General features: G+C 42.4%; 1 protein-coding gene across 1 annotated transcript in view; it reads left to right on the top strand.

Moving 5' to 3' along the window:
- The first annotated feature begins 214 nt into the window (after window positions 1-214).
- The window catches only part of MPPED2 (metallophosphoesterase domain containing 2), a 205,191-nt gene continuing 184,113 nt past the window's right edge, over window positions 215-21,292 (top strand). Inside the window, exons 1-2 of the mRNA XM_036762297.1 lie at window positions 215-737; window positions 7,068-7,317. Coding sequence (XP_036618192.1) covers window positions 7,190-7,317 — 128 coding nt within the window. The 5' untranslated portion in view covers window positions 215-737; window positions 7,068-7,189. The remainder of the gene's footprint in view (window positions 738-7,067; window positions 7,318-21,292) is intronic.

Genomic DNA, 21,292 nt, shown 5'->3' with positions numbered 1-21,292 from the left:
CCAGCTTTATAATTTCCCGCCTTGGTTATTTTTTATTAGAATAACAATGATGATTATTATTATTAATTTGCTGCTCAGCTGCCTGCTGCCTCCTTTGACCTGAGACACCAGAGAGCAGATCTCCTCCTTGCCTTTCTCTCCTTTTCAGCCCTTTCCCCCTCCCCTTCTCTTCCCCCAGGTTCCCCTCCGAGGGGAGGAGAGCCGCACTTTGGCCGAGGAAAGCCTTGGCCCCCTTCTCCTAGTGGGGGGAAGTGAAGTGGGAGTCTGCAGGAGGAGCTGGCGGGGCGTGTGTGTGTCTGGGTGTCTGGGTGTGCGCGCACACACACACACACTCACACACACACAGCTCCTTGGCCGCCCTGTTTCCTGGTGCTCTGCTCTCTTGACCCCAGTGGCAGTCCCTGTCACTGCACTGCTCTGCTCCCTCCTCCAGCTCGCCTCTCGCTCTCCTTCTCCCTCTCTCCCTCTCTCTCTCTCCCTAGCTCTCTTTCTCCTCAGATCGAGGCTGCTCTCATTCCCTCTCTCCCTCTCATTCCCAACCCAGCCAGCCGGTGGGACCTCCAGGGTCGAAGGTTCTGCCCTGCCTCCACCAACCTCCACCTCCCCAGCGCCTCTCTCCTTCTCTCCCTGTCTCCTTCTCTCCCTCTCTCTAACCAGCTCTTTCCAACTCCCCTATGGATCGGCTCCTTTCAGAGCACTGAAGGCATCTCCAAGACCCACATCCCAGCCAGAGAAAGGTAATCTACCCCGTTAGAGAGGGGGGAGTGGTGGGAGGGAGCGGGGAAGGAGGAGAAGGGAGGGGGTGGTGGTGGTGGAATCAGATGGAAAGGAAGGGGAAAAAAATAACACACACAAAGCCGCGGGTTAGAGGTGCCTTGTCATGTACAAGTAGAAGAGGATCGGGCTGGATCTGAGGCAGCAGGCAGCGTCTGCTCCTAGCTGCTCTTTAAAATAATAACAATAAGGCGACTTTAGTGCAATTTGTATGACTCGGAATAAGCGTTTAAAGAGGTTTTGTTTTCCAGGAGTGAAAGAGAATTATTTTTAGGAGCTGTCTTCTCCCCCACTAACCATTTTCTCGCTCCCTTCCATGCGCCCCCCCCCGCCCCCAACCCCGACCTCTCCAGGGTGTCTTTCTCCTACCGGGGGGTGGCATGGAGGGGGTGGGGGGAAGAAGAGAGGGGGATAGGGAGCACTGCAAGGGAAGTGATTTGGTCGCGGCGAGAGGCAGAAGAGATGGGGGGTGGGGATGCTGGCTCGGCTGCCTGTTTACTAGAAAGTCTCGGGGTTATAATGTTAGAGCACGGCCGGGCTAGGCCGGGGTGCATTGTGTTTGCCGGAGACCAAGGCAACAGCGGCGGCGGCCGCGGCGGCAGCAGATCCAGGGGGGGCAGAATGCAAAGTACAGTTACAGGAAAAGCCGCCTTACCGGGAGCGGCAGGCATTGTGAACAGGGGGGCTGTGCGGCTTTGCGCCTGGAGCCCCGCGCGCGTGTCTGTGGCTCTGTGTGTGTGTTTGCGTGTGTGTGTGCGTGCGTGCATGCGTGTGTGTATTTTTTCTCACCCTTTCCCCTCCACCCTAACCTCACTCCTTCCTCCGTCGCCTCCCCCGCTCCCTCCGCCCGTGCTGGAACAAGCACAGCTGGGGGTGGGGGTGGGGGGTGGGGGGTAAGAAAAGTAAAAATCGCGAAGGATTGTTTCTTTTTATTCAGAAGCTGGAGTTGCTAGTGCAGGGTCTCTGTTAGCGAAGGAGGGTTTTGGAAGCCTTGCAAATCCAGGGTCTTGCGGCCTAGGAGGTGGAAAGGGCAATAATTATTTTTTTCTCCCGTAAAGGGGAGGTAGAGACACAGGGGTGGGAGTAGGGGGATGAGACGAAATACACAAAGGCTTGGAGGAGCCAAGGTCCCCCCTTCCCGCGGTGTCAACTATACAACATAACTCATATCTCACCTCCGACCACCACCTCCGACCCCCATCACATGTAAGTCCAAATGTGGGCCAAAAAAAGGTGCATTGATTGTGAAACACCGAGGACAAACAAAAACTGGCTGGGAAAAACTTTAAGTGCAAGAAAAAGATTGCCACCCTCCCTGTGGCCCTGTACACCACCAGCAAAGGTCCCTCCCTCGTCGGCCCCCCTCTTCCTTGCTCCTCGGACCGAAGCGAGGCGCCCCAGCAGTGGATGGATGGTGGTGGCCGTGGCGGCGACGGCTCCGGGGGGCTCTGGCGAGGGCCGATTTGGGATTGGCCGTCAAGAGGATGCCAACCCAGAGAAGCGGAGCCCGCTGGGGAGGCAGAACGTTGAGGGGGGGGGGGGCTGAGGGGGCGGGTGGGCAGGGGGACTTGGTACAAAACCCGGGATGGTGCGGTGTCAGAGCTATTGGGCGCGGATGGCAATCAATCAATCTGGGACCGGTAGAGAAAGAGAGGGAGAGAGAGAGAGAGAGAGAGAGAGAGAGAGAGAGAGAGAGAGAGAGAGAGAGAGAGAGAGAGAGAGAGAGGTAGCGAGAAAGAAAGGAAGGAGCAGTCACCCAACGGCGGAGCCCAGTGCAGCAGGGTGGCAGGAGGGGCGGCAGCGACCGTGGTGGTGGCGGCGGCAGCAGCAGCCTAAGCAGCAGCAGCAGCCAGCGAGTGCTCGCCAGGAAGGAAAGGGGGAGCTGTAGACAGGACTAGCTGGACGCGAACCCTTAGAGGAGGTGGGGTGTGTGTGTCTAAGTGTGTGTGTGTGTCTAAGTGTGCGTGTGTTTGCATGCACTCATGGTGTCAGGGGCAGAATGTCCCCCTTCTCTTTTAAGTCCTACATTTTAAACCTTTTATAAACTCCCCAAATCTGAGATTTCCCTCTTTACATAGAATAATATTCGGTGTACCTGGCGCTGGTCACAAGTTCGGATGTGTGGGGGGGCGGCATATTTAGGGGTGAGGGGTGGGGGAGAAAGCTTTGGCGCCTCTCTGCTGCTCTCTAACTTTCTGCTTCTGCAGCTGGGAGCTCATTCCTAGCGAAGGTGGGTAGCATCCTTGGTGTGGGTCTTACTGTAGCACCGATAGAAATAAAAAAGACATAATTAGGGACTGAAGTGGGATGAGAAGGAAGCTGGACAAAGTTGCCTGCAAAGTCTCAGGATATTGTTTGGTCTCTCCTGCCCATTCTTGTGGGAAAAAAAGAAAGAAATCAGCTCCCTTTCTTGTCAGGCTGGGACAGGTACGGTACTCAAACTCTTGCCCTTTCTCACTTGTCATATTGGTATGCTTGTGCAGAAGGTTTTTTTGGGGGGTCATTGAACCCCTATTTTAAACCTTTTAATTACTCGCAGACTTTAAAAAGGGCTTCTGACCAGATTCCTGAAAATGAATATTCTTCATTTAACAGCCGAAGAATACAAGTGGTTGCTATCTAGGAAATAGATTTACATGATTTTTTAAAGAGAGATAACCAAGCAGGCACCAGCACGAGGATTTTGGCAGCGTCTACACCTTTCTTTTTCTATTTTTCTTGAGGCTTACTAACATTAACTCTGGTTTTATTTTGGGGGGGGGAGGGTGGATGTGTTAGTGTGAACAGAATGAATGTTAGCTGTCTCTAAGTGAGAAAAAAGGGCAAAAATCTGCTATTTGGATGAAAGAGTTTTCCAAATATGATAATGGCTATTATAACATTCACAGTAATACGTTGCCGGGGTTAGATGTACCCGTTTCTGCTTCTAAGACTTTGGGGGACCACAATACACATCCTTGGCTACATGAGAAGGTGCTGAGGTGAACACCCAGTTGTTTGGAGGGGGGAGGGGGGCAGTAGAAATCAGCCTTTTCTCTACTGTCTGTAAGGGTATCTGAAAGTTTTGAAGTCTTCCCTTCTGCCTCAGTCTGACACTCCTCTTCAAAGGACTCCAGATTAAAGAAGATAGACGCTGCAGGTGCACTGTTCCGATAAGACATTTGAAAAAAAGAACACAGTGGAGACAAATTCAAATGAGTCTGTAGCCACCCATTCAGCCTTTGCTAGTTACATGGTCTTGCTTGTGCTAATGAAAGGCTGTTCTATTTGGCTCAGGAGGGCAGAGGTACGGAAATTTACAAATGTTCACCCATCAGAGGAGGATTGTGGAGGTGAAGTCAGGATTCTGCTGCCCCTTTGAAAGAGGGCAAATGATTTCTGTTTCATCTAAGTTATCTCTCTTTGCACCTTTAAAATGTTAGAGACTAGAAGGGGTAGGGGATGCGGTAACTACTGCAGGCTGCTTCCTAAATATTTAAAAAAGCTATGTATAATTCATTTTAATTAGTAAGTTACCTCCCCAGGAAATAGATGTAACATTTCAGCTGTTTCTTGGACTTAGGAAACCAAACTGTTTTATTCAGAGGTCTTAGGAGTCTGTGCAAAAATGACGGTTTTCCTTTGCTTCTTTACATTCTGTATGTTACACAATAGGATCTGATGGTGAGGAATAAGAATTGCATGTAATTTTCATACCACTCTTTAATTTATGCAAGCACTAAGTTCCCACAGTATGAAAATGTGTATTTTTTTCCTCCTCCGAGCTTTGATGGCTAACATTCTTTTTAATGACAGTCATTTTTGTAACAGGAAGATGTTTCCATTTGTATTTACTTTGCAGTACAGTGCAATTATGCAGCTTCTCCCTGCATAGCGTCTTGCTACTTTGTATCTCAAAAGAGAATTACAGTACTTAGAGCAGGACTGCAATTTCAAGCAGGTGTTGCGTGTTACTGTTATGCAAAATAACAGCAAAATATAATTGTAACGGGAAGTTAAGGAAACAGCTGCAAACTTGGTATGGAGACTGGCGACATTATCATTTGTAAGCAGTTCTTATGGATCTCTTACATCACACCAATAGGGACCAAAATTGGAGTCTGAAGCTGGTGGGCCTTTTTGTCAGTGCTGCATAAAGATTCATAGGAGCAAGTTGGAAGGGCAGGAGAGAGACAGACAGAGACATGGAGGGAAGGAGAGAGAGACAGAGAGACAGAGAGACAGAGAGACAGAGAGAGAGAGAGAGAGAGAGAGAGAGAGAGAGAGAGAGAGCCTTGAGATGATGGTCCCTACAAGATGCCAAGTCACAAGTGATTCATCTCTTGGCAGGGACACTGTGGTTGCCTATTAGCAGAGAAGGCAAAGTGGATGTTATTTAGCCCGCCTTGCTAATAGGAAGGAGGCAAATGATTTGAGTGGATTGCTGTGGAATGTCTTAGCCCAGATAGCATATGGAAGGCTACACAGGCCTGGGGTTGTAAAATAATAAAATAAATGGCCTATGGCAAACCATCTGCCTTTTGCAGGGTGTTTGAGGTGTTCTATGCCAAATTTAAATCCAATCTTAGCATTCTAAATATTATTTTTTAGATCCCAGCAAAGACTGCCGAAGCTTTAATGGAAAACATGGCAAACACGTTTTAAATTGAGGAGCTTAGAATAAGCAGAAGGCGTGTAGCCCTCGGAAAATGCTGCCTAGTTTGTCTGTTTGTGTGTGTGTCTGTGTCTGTGTGTTTGTGTGTCGGTGTGTCTTTGTATACCTGTGTTTGGTCTGGAGCTCTGAACCATCTCAAGAGTTTGGTGAAGATCTTTACATTGTGAAAATAACCCCACCCATCTAAGCCCAAAACAGACAGATCCTCCTTCTCTTAGCAGATCATAACATATCAGCATTTTAAACAAAAATGACCAGAGGTCAGAGGCATTTCTTCATTCCCGCCTCAACTGTATAAAACCAATAACCAAATATGTAGCACCAAGAATTAGGTGCTACAAAATTAGATACTTGACATAAATGATATGTTGGTACACTGCCCTTCCTCCCCCCAGCGCGCACTTGTGCTTTCGAGAGCGCGCACTCGCACACACCCATACACCCATCACTTTATGGAGATCCCAGGTGACTGGTGCATTCCAAGTGGTGGGCCAAGCATGGGTGTGTTTTACTTTCCTGCTGAGTGAGCCCATGGCATTCCCATTATCTTAACGAAATTATACATATCTTTATAGCAAGAAGAATGTATATTACTGTATGGGGGCGGCAGCATGAATACTTTTGCTAGTGGAACACTATTGCATATTATGCTTAAGTTTTTTTATTTCCTTCAAGAATGAAACAAACATACAATACATCCATGCATGTAAATACGTGTATACTCCTACATACACCATGAGTATACATACATATGTGCACATATGTATACCTACACACATATACCTACACATATGTGTGTGTATGTTTACACACACTTACCTAAATAAAGATGAAATAGCATTTTCCATTCATTATTTTATTGTATATACCCCTTGGCAGCATTGAGATACAAGATGTCAAGAGAAAAAGTGAAATTAATCCAAGAACAAACAAGCCTTTTAAGCAACAGTTCTGTGCAGACACTTGTAAACAAGGTGTAACCTCGTAAATTTCAGAGTTTTCAGTTTGGTGTAAATAATTAGAAACAAGAGAGGCCATGTAGCTTAATGATATAGAAGGCAGAGTTCAAAGTTAGGAAGCCGATCTACCTGTGGCACACACTGGTTGTGTGACCCTGGTTAAGTCCCTTAATCTCTGAAAGCCCCAGGCAACTCTGTAAGACTGTTAAATTGCCTAAATTGCCGGGCTGGTGCTGATCTGCATTAATACAGGGAGTTTCCTTGTCTGGGAGTTTCCTATGCCAATAAAATCCTCTGGCTAATAAAAAAAAATTAGTAAGAGACTCATAAAATATGAACCTTTAAAAAATTAGGTTCAACCTGAGATGTGAATGTGCCCATATTGGTAATTCATATAAGTGGCACAGTTAAAATGAAAGATTGGGTTCACCTTTGAGATGATCTGATTGCGGCCGAAAAGTATCTTGTTTTAAATAACGGCCCCACAAAATTGACTTGAAAGAGAAAAAATAAGTTGGAAAAAATGGCATTCGTGTAGAATTAATCCAGTTTCCCAAGGTTGATTTCCACAGTTATCCATGAAATCTCGGCGGTCTGGGCAGGATTTCTCTCTCACCATATTGGCCAGGTTGGAAGTTTGTTCAGTGAAGTTTCTTTCCTTTTTTTTTTCTTGCTTTCAGAAATTCACGGCCTTGATGAGTAAGTCGCTCCTCGGGTCCTGTCTTTGGCTGAAACACACAATGTCTGCTCCCATCCTTTGCTTCGGAAAGTTGTGAATTGCTCATGCCTATAAGGAGGAAGGATGGCACATGGGATCCCTTCTCAGGGCAAAGTTACCATCACTGTGGATGAGTACAGCTCGAACCCAACCCAGGCTTTCACTCATTACAACATCAACCAGAGCAGGTTCCAGCCTCCACATGTACATATGTAAGTATTTCTCATACTCTTTTAAAAAAACATATCAAGGAAAGAAAGCAATTTAAAAAAAAACAAAAACCTCAGCGAATAACAGAACTTTCCGGGGGGGGGGGGAAATTAGGGAATTCTGCCAGGGAGATAAAGACAAAACAGATTGGTTATTGGTAACTTCAGCCTCTCACTTTTTTTTTCCTCCAATGTCCTTTCCCATGTATCATCTTATCTAAGCCTCAGAGCATCCCTGGGGAGTATTATAAGGCACTTAGGCAGATGAAGGAGAGATTAGGTGACTTGTCCAGGGTCACACAACTCCTCAGTGTTGGAGCTAAGACTGGAGGTTTATCTCCACAGCAATGTGTAAGCTTCTGCCCCACCCCCACCCCGGCATATTTCTTTAACATTTAAACAGTCCTGACTCTCCTTTCTCTCCCCCCCCCACCCCTACCCCTTTACATTCAGCTGTGAAATAGGCCTAATTGGAACTAATTGTCCAGTGATTACTGAATCCATTGTCTTTCCTTTGGTGAGTAGAAAGTGTGCTGGCCTGCCCCATTCCACTAACAATAAAGGGGACAAAGGATTAGGGAATTCTGGAACAGCTAGTCTCAAGAAACAGTATTCTTCCCTCGGACCTCTCCTTCTTCCTCACACCCTTAAAGTAATATGGGAGACCTGGGCTTGGAGACTAACGGAGCCAGGAGCCATTTCGAACCCTGGCATCCTTAAGCCCCCTAGGAGCGTATTTGTGTTTTAGTTAAACTCTTCCAGAATCCTGGTCAGCTATTCGGAGCGTCCATCAGAGTGGGGCGGCTGGTCATTTCCCCCGTTGTTTATTCAAGGCCTTGTGTCCACTGTGTCAGACCCTTCCCAGCATCTGATGTGAATGATTGAAAGTTGGAGTGAACTCTTCGAAGATGGTTGTATAGCCAAGATCAGAGAGGTTAGAAAGTTGCTTGTCTGCCTGGGCCACCCTGGGTAGAATCAAACTTGGGGCTGTTCTAAGTCCTGAGCTCTTTCTTTAGTCTTTGCTTTTCTTGGCCTTTAAACAAAAAAGTTTTTTTTAAAAAAACCCTTTAAGCGTTGACACACTAAGAAAATACAAAAGGTGTTTCCCGTGACCCTGGAGAGTTGGTGTGAATACCAAGATTTTGCTTTGTGGGCATAATCTCCATAGCCGACACCATTACCTGTGATGAAAATGTCTGCAGAGCAAGGAGACTAAAAAAGCAGGCACATGCAAAATCCTTGCAAAGAAAGATTGCAATTAAAACCTTCCCCCAAGAACTGTGTATTTTGAAATATTTTGGGTCTCTTTAACTTAGAAGTGTTTTTTTAAGTGGTTTTTGAAAATAGCTTAATTCATGCTTTTGGTAGGAAAATGTTCTGGTTGACCAAACTTACCTGTTGATTGATTAGATGTTTTTTTTCCTAAATAAGACATAAATATTCTAGTGGGTTTGTGGAAAGGGCACTGGGCAAGAGACAGGAGCTGTAAGAGCAAGTCCCAGCTCTTTCACTTATCATCTGTGTGACATTGGGTAAGTAACTTCACCTGTCTGGGCCTCTGTTTCCTCATCTGTAAAATGAGTGAGTAGGACTACATGATGTCTTCAATACTGAGGACCATGTTGTACTTTTCAAAGTCATTCATTTTTACTCTAATATTTGGTATAAGAGTGTGTAGAAGTCAGAATTTGGGTTTTATCAGAGCTCTATTTTGCACAGATTTGGCACCCTTCATTCAAAAATAGCCAAGAACTTTGTTGGCTCTAGTCCCAGTCAGGGATGTTAAGGCATGAGGAAATTGGATAAAGCTCTTAGAAACTGGCCTATGGAAACTGAATGAAACCTTGGGACCTGAGGATTCCCATTTGTTTGTCCTTCCTCAACTAATATGAGAGGCAAGAGGTGTATGTAGTAGATAGAAAACCAGCTTCAAAGTCAGATGAGTCCTAGGTTCAAATCTTGCAAATGGTATGTGCTGGCTGTGTGACCTTGTGCAAGTCACTTAGCCTATTTATATTTTCTGAGTAGTAGAAAAGGCGCCAACCTGCATTGCTAAAGGGAGCTTTTTAACCTGGAAGTTCCTTGTGCTGATAAAATCACAGATATAGTAAATATCCTTCTTAACAGTAGGTAATTTTGTTGTTCGTTCGTTCATTTCGGTTGTGTCCAATTCTTGGTAACCCCATTTGGGGTTTTCTTGTTAGACATTTCCTTCTGCAGCTCATTTTACAGATGAGGAAATTGAGACAAACAAGGTTAAGTGACTTGCCCAGGGTCACAAAGCTAGTAAACATTGGAGGCCTCAGTTGTGATTGGTAAAAGCAATAAGCATATTCTAAGATACAGTGTAATCTATTGCAAGTAACAATAATAGAGTTGTTGACTGCTTGAAACATCATATCATAATGAACTTCTAAGGTTGGCATTCAGGGCTTTCTTCTATGTCCCCCAAATGTTCCTCAGCTTCTGTCATATTGAATTCTTCACTATTTCCTATGAATTTCCAGATCTGAGCCTTCCTTCACACCACTCTATGTAGTTCCAATCTCCTCTCTTCTTTTTCTCTTGGCCTACCAAATTCCTAGCCCTGATCATAGCCCATCCCAGTTCTCAATATGCCTCAGAAAGCTTTCACTGACCATCTCATCCCACTCTACATTTTTACTCTTTGATCTCTTATACCATTCATTTGACACACAAACAACAAATTGTATTTGTTAATTAGCTATATTTCATGCTAGAATATATTTTGACTTCTTCATTTTAAGTTCTCTTGGGCAGTTATAACTTGGGCAGAGCTACAAGGCTTTGTCTCAGGGTGGGGAAATCGAGAAGGTGTGAAGATCACCATCCTGGGGAACTTATTTCTTCTCCCTGTAGCCACCTACAAACCTGATAGTGTCCACATTTCTACCCCTCCCTCAAAAAGTGGACTATCCTACAATAATGTAGAAACCTCATGGAGTCCTGAGAGCCAAACCCTGCCCTCCCCCCATCCCCATATACAAACACTTCTGGTTACTGCTCTGTCTTTGGATCAGAAGCTGTATTTCTGGGAATGTCATTAATGTTCCATAGATATTAGCTGGTTGTTTGATTATACATTCAGAAGGAAGTAACAGGAGAGGTTTTCATTTGGAGTGGTCTGTATCTTTATGCCATTGGGACAAGGTCCATGGCTATATATTGTTATTAAAGGATTGATTGAGTTTCCCTAAGAATTTAGATCTCTCTTTTTCTTAATTGTGTTCCTACAAATTAAATGCCTGATAAATGCCTGATCAAGAGTGTAGATTTTAATTTTTGGAAATGGCAAATATTGTATCTACTAAGAACTCAATATTTCAAGTATATTCTTTTGTTACAATGGAGTTTTACTAGCCTCTGAAGTCAAAGGTTCTGGTTTTGAATATCTGCTCTTTGTTGTTGTTATTGAGTCATTTTCAGTTTTGTCTGACTCTTTGTGACCCCATTTGGGGTTTTCTTGGCAGAGAAACTGGAGTGGTTTGCACTTTCCTTCTCCAGTTCATTTTATAGATGAGGAAACCGAGGCAAACAGGGTTTAGTGACTTGCCTGGCGTCACATAGCTAGTAAATGCCCAAAGCCAGATTTGGATTCAGGAAGATGAGTCTTTCTGACACCAGGCCTGGCAGTCTACCCTCTCTACCACCTATCTACCCCTGACTATATGCTCTACAGCTTCCTAATTGTGAGACCTTGGGCAAAACAGTCTACTTCTCTGCTTTCATTTTCCTCATCTATAAAATGAAGAGGTTGGACCAGATGACCTCCATGGTCCTTTCTAGCTCTAAATCTATAAAACAGAAGCATCTCATTTTCCATGGAATATTTTGGATGCTTCAGCTCTCCATACTTTATGTCTGGAGAAATAGTTAAGAGTTCTAAGAATAACTATGACGGTACTAGGAATGGAGCTAGGTCCCAATGCCTTTCATAACCTCTTTTCCCTCCCCAGCAATCCTCTGGTATCTGGAAACGTCTCCCCCAGGCTTTGACTCTTGGACTTCAAAAATGAATCATTGGCTCACCTGGGCAAAGATGTTTCTATGTATTAGTGTGCTTCATTCTGCTAATTCTGAGAAGGATGCTTACTAGCCCACAAAACAGACTAAGATGAGGGCTGGGCTTGAAGCTGTGATTTTTGCTTGAGAAAGTCGTCTTCTTCTTCTTCTTCTTCTTCTTCTTCTTCTTCTTCTTCTTCTTCTTCTTCTTCTTCTTCTTCTCCTTCTCCTCCTCCTCCTCCTCCTCCTCCTACTACTACTACTACTATTACTGCTACTACTACTCCTCATCCTCCTTCTTTTGTTCTACACCTTCTCCTTCTTCCTTCTCCTCCCCTCCCTCTTCCTCTACCTCCTCCTTTTCCTTCTCCTCCTTCTCCTTTAACAATCCCTTTCTCGCCTAAAGAAAAAATGAAAGCTACATAGAAGGGAGGAGCGAATGACCACGCCAAGTGTACAATGCATCTTTCTCCCTAGATGTGGCCATGCTATCATCAGCCATAGTTGTAACCCACCCATTGTTTGCCTAGCTCCCTGGACCACCCATTCCTCCCCCTCTTACTCTAAGTGCTTTGAGTCCAACCCTTGTGGTTTTCCTAGAGTCTTCTAAATGAATGGCGTAGTAAGAAGAGTTATTGTTATTCTTGTTACCCCTTTCATGGTGGAGAGAGCCTATCTTAAAATGTCTTAAGACCGACCTCATTTGGTATTTGACATATGGAAATAGCAAACTTCTCTATGTGGAATTAGTGATTATCGGGCTATTGAGAAATTGTTTGAAATATGGTTCTTTTGGAGTATTCTAGCCTTCCTCTTTTTAAGTTAATTAATTTATTTTTAGTTTTCAGCATTCACTTTTATAAGATTTTGAGTTCTAAATTTTCCCCCTCCCTCCCCTCCCCCCAACATGGCATGCAATCTGATATAGGCTGTACATGTACATCCATATTAAACATATTTCCACATTAATCCTGTTGTGAAAGAAGAATCAGAACAAAAAGGGAAAACCATGAGAAAGAGGGGGGAAAGAGAAAATAGTGTGCTTTTCTCTGCGTTCTAACTCCATAGTTCTTTTTTTGATGTGGATGGCTTTTTCCATTGGAATTGTCTTAAATCATTGCATTGCTGAGAAGATCTAAGTCTATCAAAGTTGGTCATCGCACAGTGTTGCTGTTACTGTGTGCAGTGTTCTCCTGGTTCTGTCTAGCCTTCCCCATGAGAAAACTAACAATAGAGCTATTACCTTGTTTTCTCAGAAAAATATCAGATTGTTAGACTTCATAGGGTTTCCAGATTTCTTAGGGTGTGCAGGAAATGTATTACGAAAACGAATTTACTTGATTGTGTGAAACCTCAACTTTCTTGGGGATTCATCTAATTAAGGGAGACAGTGTTGTATCCTGAGAAGCTTTCTAGACCTGGAGTCAGGGGAGACTTGGGTTCAAATCCTAGATCTGACATTTTCTAGTCATGTGATTTGTGGTAAATCTTAACCTCTCCAAGTTTAAGTTTCCTCATCTTTAAAATGGGGATAATACTTGTTATTGTGCAGAGCCCTGAGGAAAGTATTTTTGGAAACCAAGAAGCAAGCCCTCCATAAACCAAGTTAACGTTATTAATCTCTAACAGCGTAGGTGTAGCGGGTGACAGGACTGACCTGGGAATCTGGAAGACCTAGTTTCAAATACAACATCTGACACTCACTGACTGTGTGATTCTGAGTAAGTCACTTAACTTTTCCAGTGTCCCGGCAAATTAAGACCAAAAGGTATAGATAAACTGCATTTGTGCAAGAAATTTTCCATACCTTGAACTCATTAAACCAATAGGTCTAGACTAAAATATATTCATATATATCTATATTAAATAGATATAAAATCTAAAATATATTTACATATGTATCTATGTTATATATACACACATTTACCATGTATGCAAATCCATATTATATACATGTGTTTTGTATGATATACATATATAACACAAATATGTATATAATATATGTGTGCATATTGTATGTTGAGATATATATTTTGTACACACATATACTTGAATTGCCACCCAGTGCTGCCTTTTAAGCTATATCCCCAGGGGGTGTCCAAATGTACTTCACCAATAGAAGGAAATCAACACCAAAGCAGGAAACTCTAGAGAAAACTCTTAGTTCTATAGCCATGTGACACTAATTTCAGAAAAGAGATTGACATTTCTTATCATTGTTGGGGGATGGGGAGAAGTCACTCTCATGTCTACAGAGTTCTGGCAAATGGCCCTGCTCGGCATGGTGGTATGATGAACTAGAAATCTGGAGGTGTGGCTTCTAGTCCAAGTTCAGCTATTGACTGGCTGTGTTAGATTAGTGTTAAATTTAGACAATTCCTGAAACCTCCTTCTGCTTCACTTATGGCATTTTATGATGAGAAAGTAAGACTAGATGTTATCAAAGATCCTCTTCATTTCTGAGTCTACAAATCAAATCAGAAATGATGGGTCAACACCCAACAACCTTTAAAATATCTCTCCATTTCCTTAAAAACAAGACATTTCACTGTCCAGTTTGGGGATCTCTTATATTCCCAGGTCTGGACTTTTCTTCTCCATTATATAAGATCTCAAGGTTAAAAAGACACCCAAGGATGCCAATTGAGAGACTGAATCATCTCTTTTTTCTCTTTTGGTCTCTCTGTAAACCAAAAAAGACTCCCAAACTCCAGAGAACCACTGATCTCATGGATATCTTTGAGTATTCCCTCCAACGAGGGAGATCAAAGCTTATCTGTCTTGGGTAAACCTCACCCCTGTCCTCCCTTCAGTTAACCTCAGGGAAGAAAAAACAGCACTGAAAATAATAATAATGCCTTATATTTATAGAGCACTTTAAGGTTTGCAAGGTTCTTTACAAAATCTCATTTCATTCTTACAACAACCCTGTGATTAGGTACAGTTTACAGATGAGGAAACTGAGGCAGACAGAAGTTAAGTGCAGATGAGGGTTACACCGCTATTATGTGTCTGAGGAAGGATTCAAACTCCCGTCTTCCTGACTACAAATCTAGATCTCTATCCACTGTGCCACCTAGCTGCTGCAGTGTTGAAAACAAAATTAAAATATGGTGGGATGGGAGTGTTGGGAGATCATGGAGGATGGTAATGGTGATTGAGAGCAGAGAATTAACTCATATCATCTGTAGTCTGGAAAGTTACTATCAATACGTAAGGGCGGGGTGTGTGGTAATCAGCAGTCTGGAACTCTGAAAAATAGCATTTTATGAATAACCTGGAAATTCGTTCTGGGAGTTCTTGGGCTGGGTACCATTGGTTCTTTTCAGAGCACTCTACATGTATTCAACTCTGTTGCTGGTGAGCTGCTATGGCTTGTGTTTATCACTACAATTTATTTTTGCACGAAGCATTAGCATGGCTATAATTTTCTCCTTAATGTTTCCAGTCTCTTATTCATCTTGTAGATGTTCAATGTCCCCTTTTAGCTTGGATTCATTCATTCATAAATACAGGACATTTTTTCTATTTTTCCTTCTATTTCCCTGTAAGCTCCATTGGGGAAACGCCTTGTGGTCCGTGACAGTCAGACTTTGTTTCAGAGCTGACTTTGTTCCTATACTGTGGATTTCTTTGTTTGTGTTCCAGCATTTTTTAAAGCACCACCAAAATTAGGCCCCTCTCCCCTGCAATCCCCCAATTGGGGTCTTTTGGATTTGCATTTCAAGGTCTGGCTTTGTTATGTAACAGGACGCACCATTTTTGTTTGCCTGTCTGGCTGTCCTGGCACATAGTGAGAGCTTAAATAAATACTTGATCAAGGGACATTGGGATTGGGGGAATAAATTCTGTCATTATTCAGTAAATGACAGTAGCTCATATTGTTCTGAAACTTTAAGGCTGGCAAAGCATTTTATGTACGTTATCTCATTTGACCCTCACATTTTTATAGTTGAGGAAATTGAGGCTGAGAAGAGTTAAGGAATTTGCCCAAGGTCACATAGCCAGTCTGTGTCTAAGGGAGGATTTGATCCCAGGTCCTTCTGACTCCAAGTCCAGAGCTCTTTGATTTCATATTCAAAGCATGGTAGATCAAGTGTTGGAAGGGTCCTCAGAGGTAATCGATCCAATCCTCTTGTTTTTCACGTGAGTAAAAACTGAGGCCTAGAGATGTGAAGTCACTTGGCCAAGGTTGCCCAAGGCATAAATTACAGAGCAGAGACCAGATTTGAACATGCATCCTCAGAAAACAGATTCAGCTTTCTTCCTGCTGGGCCATATTCCTCCATCTCTGTTATCAAGATTTGAAGTACAAGCATGGTTGACATATGTAGATAGACCCTGAAGATGTCTCTCTCCCTAAATTCAGAAAAGAACAGTCGAGATGCCGTGTCCTACTCTCCCAAGTATATTTTGTTATGATTTTTTAGTCTTTGGGTCAGAACATCTTAATCGTAATATGCAATTGTTGAAGCCAGCCAAATCAGTCACACAATAGAGGGTGTACTGTGGAGATGCTAATTTTAGATTTTAGTTTTTCAGAACTAGAATATCATCTCTGGAAAGATGGTTTAGAAACAAACAAAACCCAACAATTTCTCAAAGTGCCTGTGTCACAGGTAATGAGTTCCAATTAAAAAATTGTGTATCTTCTCTTTTTTGTTGTTGTTATTTAGATTTCTAATTTCATTGGTGTGGGAATTCTTTCCACAGACACAGATGGATCAGTCATCTGTAATTTCTAATGTACACATCTTCTGGGATCACTAGATATTGAATATCTAGCCTAGGGTCACATGGCCAATCAGCATATGTGTATTAGACTTGAACCCAGGGCTTCATAACTTCAAGGCCAACCTTTTACTGGGATAGTCTAGCTGCTTTTCTGTATCAACAGTGGAAGAACCTGGCTCTTCCCTTCCCTCGATTTAGGAGATCATTCTATTAGTGAGCATTTCTTTTGAGCATAATTTTTCTTCTCTCCATCCTGTATCTCTCCATCTTTATCAGGTTGGTATGTTACCAGTTTGAGTGTGGTTTTCCATAATACTCCTGAAAAGCTCACCCATATTTCCGTGGGGAGAAATGTTTGCCATGTTGTAAAATGCTTGGTAGCTGGGTCCAGGTCGAAACACCAAGGTTGCAGAAATAAAGTTTTGGTATACTTACTGTCTATGGTATCATTTGGCTTATCATATTCATTTGTGCTTTTTTTTCTCTAAAGATTTTATTTTCTACTTGTATTCTAGTAGCGGAGTAGAAACATGCAAATAAATATGCCTTAATTGTTTACTGTGTCCCCCATCCTCTTTCGAAATAATAGCATCTGCAACAAGAGTAACAAAAAAAAACTTAAATCAAAAACTATGCGCTTGATAACATTTGCAAAATTTTGGAATAAACCATAGAGCTCATAATAATAATAACAATGATGATGATGATGATGGTGGTGGTGGTGATTATGATGGTGCTGCTGATGCTGAGATGGCTAGGATAAAAGCAAATACCTATGCTTCAAGTACCGGATATAAAGGTGTTCAGTGAATCAGAATGAATCAGACCCCTCTCAAAATTTCTCTTTTGTTTAGTGGTTTTCTCTCAGTCAGAGGCCAGAGGGGTCTCTGGTCTGCTGGACTTTTAATAAATCCTGAATGTGTCTTTGAGGTGGCATTCTCTAGAGAAGATTCTCAAATCTTTCGCTCTTAGGATCCCTTTAAAAATCATTTGGGACCCCGATAAACTTTTGTTTATGTACATTAGATCTACCAATATCCCAGCCGAATTAGACATTAAAGCTGATAATTTTAAGTATTTATTAACTCATTTAAAATAATAGCAAGTCAACGTAAATCACATTTTATTAAAAAACTGTGTTTTCCAAAACAAAAAAATTAGGAGAGGCATTGTTTTACTTAGTTTTGGAAAATTTGTGTAATGTCTGGCTTAATAGATTCTTAATGTTTGCTTCTGAATTCAATTGGTTGTGATATATTGTTTTAGTCAAAATATATGAAGAAAATCTGGTCTCACACAGACATGTAGTTTGAAAAGGGAGGAGTATTTTAATAGGCAAATAATGTCTTGGTATTATTATGAAAAATAGTTACAACCTGGTGGATCCCCTGAAAGGGTCTTGGGTACCCCCAAGAGTCCTTGGACCACACTTTGAGACTTGATGCTCTAGATTCTACAGTTTCTTCCAGGTCTAAAATTCTAGTACTGGGAAGGATTCTCTTGGCCTAGATGAGGAAATGAAGCTGTTTTGGGTTACCCTGTTGGCAATTTCAATTTTCATATTGATTGACTTACTGCCTGAATGAAATACACATGTATAGCATTTTACAAACTTTATATAAATTCTAGCTATTTCATAAAAACAATAAAAATAAATTACAGAGACCAGAAATATTTCTAACCTTCCATTCTCTCTTCATGCTTAGCTAAAAGTATTCTGTGAACACACATGTTTTGGAAGGAAGCTAGCGAAAAGAGTATCTTTGCTAAGTAACTTCTCTTTAATATCTTGTTAGTATCACCCTATCTATATATAACCTTGTATGAACCTCAGGTTCTTGTCCGTAAAATGAGGGAGGGAGGGAATAAGCATTTATATGGTGCCTAATATGTGCCAGGGACTGTGCTAAATGCTTATCACATATTACCCCACAACAAACCTGTAAGGTAGATGCTGTTAATATTTCCATTTTACATTTGAGGAAACCGAGGCAAACAGAGACAAACTGTTGATTTGCCCAGGGCCACATAGCCAGGAAGTGTCTGAGACCAGAAGCGTCAGAGGTTGGGTTTTCCTGACTCTGGACCTCCTGTTTTCTTCATTGTACCACCTAGCAGTAGTATGTTCTTGGCTATCTTTTTCCAGCTCTGAATCTATGATCCTATACTAATTTCCTTAAAAGGGAAGGATTTCACTGGTTGATAGAGGTATTTGATAAGGCATATTTATATCTTAGGTTTTTACTATTTCCCCCCACCATTTTGCTAGGTCTAGCATCTACTCAAAAGATACCAAAGAAAGAGAGTGGAGTGGTTTCATTGCAACAGTAACCCTCCACTGTCCCAGGTAACAATGTATATGTAATACATTCTAGAGGAATTACTCTAGAAGAAAAATTCCTGCCAATCTATTCTTGTACAAGAGTTCCCTAGGAGTTGAACTTACATATATTGTGGAGACTGTGGGGAGAGGATAAGGGAGTGTAAGTTTAGGAGGAAGATCTTATTGGATGTATTTGTAAGCTGAAAATTTTATAATTCCTATGTTTAAAGTGTCCCTGGTGTTGGAATTGACTTTAGTCATGGAGACCAGGAGAGCCAGTAAATTACTTCTGAGTACACAGAATATATCATTTTGAAAATATGTAGTGTCTTTCTGTGTATCTCTCTGCACAACAACTTAACACCAACAATCAGGTCAAATGGGCAAGTGTTTTAGAGGATCAATCTAGCTTTCTATGTGAGCTTTCTTATTCTGTTGGATACAGATTGTCTCTCTCTCCTCTATCTCTCTGTCTCTGTGTCTCTGTCTCTCTCTTTGTCTCTGTCTTTCTTTCTCTCTCTCTCTCTGTCTCTCTCTGTCTCTCTCTCTCTCTCTGTCTCTCTCTCTCTCTCTCTGTCTCCCTCCCCCCCCCACTCTCTCTCTCAAAGATCTTTCAGGGAATCCAGATCCTTAGAAGAAGGCATCCTGGATCTGTAACAAAAATATGAGTTTGAGAGCTCCCTGGGAGATTCCATGGAATCCATTCAACAATTATTAAGCTCTTAGTGTTCAACAAGCATTTATTATGTACTTACTATGTGTCAAGCACGGTACTAGTTTCTGGGGACGAAAAGACAAAAAATGAAAACAGGCCCTGTCCTCAAAGAGCTTACATCTTCATGGTGTTAAAAACTACTTATACAGAGTTAAAAAGATATGGTATATTTACAAAGTAGTTTTTGAGTTGGGGTCATGGGAAGGGATAGCAATAAAGACTATAAGGAGGTGGGGGAATCAAGAAAGGCCTTGTGCAGAGGGTAGCAGTTGAGCTGAGTCTTGACTGGAAATAACATGGCACTGGGAAGCTGTTTTCCCCTGTAGTGACCTGTGATGGTGTTTGGGGAACTGCTTTACATCCCTCCATCCTGACCCTGCCCTAGTGTTAATGGCAGGCGGCACACGTCTTTGTTTATCTTGGAATCTGATACCATCATTTTGGCAACCGGACCCAGAGACCTTTACTGCCTAGATGGTTTGTCATTTGTTGTTAATTATCTGTTACCATAAATTCTGCGCTTTGGAGAGGGGTAAGGGGGGGCTGTTTTGAAATATTTCCTTAAGGAAAGAGCATGTTCATTTCTATGGACAAAAGATGGGGGTGGGGGTCAAGTTGGTAACTGGTTTGGGGGAAGTTGTATTCTCCCCCACCCCCAGATCCCATTAATTCTGCAAAGCCTTTTATTTTATTTTGCTGAGAGAATGTTTGCAATCCAGCTCTGGTCTGCATTAGTGATCTGTATCCCCATTTGAGTAAAAAATTAACTTTCCATCCTGAGCCTGCCTTTCAGGACGATCTCATCAGGCCACAATTATGAACTCTGTGTGTGTGTGTGTGTGTGTGTGTGTGTGTGTGTGTGTGAAAGAGAAAGAGAGAGAGAGAGAGAGAGAGAGAGAGAGAGAGAGAGAGAGAGAGAGAGAGAGAGAGAGAGAGAGAGAGAGAGAGAGAGAGAGAGAGAGAGAGAGAGAGAGAGAGAGAAACACAACCTGGAGCCTATTGCTTTCAGCTGATGTTGCTTTAAAAAAAAAAAGCTTGTTAAGAAAAATCCAGACAGACTCAAAAGTAGAGCCAGTTACTTACCCAGCTGCCTTTATGAGGTGTTTGGTTTGTCAGGTGTGGAATGAAAATGAGGCTTCCAGCCATTAATGGATTTTACTCGAGGTCCCATATTCTATAGGAAGAACAGACCACTTTATAAACAAACAGGGCCATCATGGACAAAGGGCAGGACAAACCATGACAGAGCTCTCTTAATGAAGCTCAAACAAAAAACATTAGTGGAGGGGGGAGGGAGGAAAGAGGGAGAATGACGGACAGGGGAAGCAGGGATTGTTCATGGGATCAGAGACAAAGCTAGAAGGGACTTTAGAGGCTGTCTGGTCTAACTTCCTCATTTTACAGACCAGTAAATTGAGGCCAGGGAGGCTAGATGATTTATTCTTTGTCATAGATATTAAACGGCAGAGGGTGGGTTTTGAACTCATTTCCTCTGACTCCAGACTCTCACTATACCAAACTTGGGAAGCCAGAAACTACATTTTAAAAAAAGAAAATGTAAAAATAGAAGCCAGTGAAATAATTTGAATATCTCAGAAGGTCCCTGCATAATTTAGGGTTCTCTCCCTAATCTGATACTATCACTGTACCTTTGGGTATGGAACTCCAACTTCATAGAGAAAAGTTTTTAGCTCAATCTTGAGCTATAGAAGAGGTGAACTTAATTCACTAAGTACTTTCTAGGTATCCACTGTGTTCTAGACACTGTTCTAGGTACTAGGGGTCTAACAAAAACAGAACCTTCCCTCAAGGCTCTTCCATTCTACTGGGCAGAAATCACATGTGTGCTGATAAATAAACACATGTACAAAGCAATGAAGAGAAGGCACAAGGAAAGAGCTCTTACAGGAAATAACCACTTCAGCTGAGTCTTGAAGGGAGCTAGCTAGGGACTGCAAGAGGAATAGGTGAGGAGGGGGAGCATTCCAGGTACATACATGGCACTGCCTTTGCAAAGGCACAGAGGTAGGAGATTAGCAAGTCCATTTTGGCTAGAATGTAAGTCATGGGAGAGGAAAATAGTTTTAGGAGAGGCAGGAAAAGTATTTTTGCTGTAAATTGAGATGTTGCAGAGTCTAGTAGAAAGATCAGGGACTTAGAGTCAGCAGACTTGGGTTCACGTG

This window comes from Trichosurus vulpecula, chromosome 6 (genome assembly GCF_011100635.1).
Source record: "Trichosurus vulpecula isolate mTriVul1 chromosome 6, mTriVul1.pri, whole genome shotgun sequence".
NCBI classification, from domain to species: Eukaryota; Metazoa; Chordata; class Mammalia; order Diprotodontia; family Phalangeridae; genus Trichosurus; species Trichosurus vulpecula.
The sequence above is the reverse complement of the archived record's forward strand: the minus strand, read 5'-3'. Positions and strand labels throughout refer to the sequence as shown.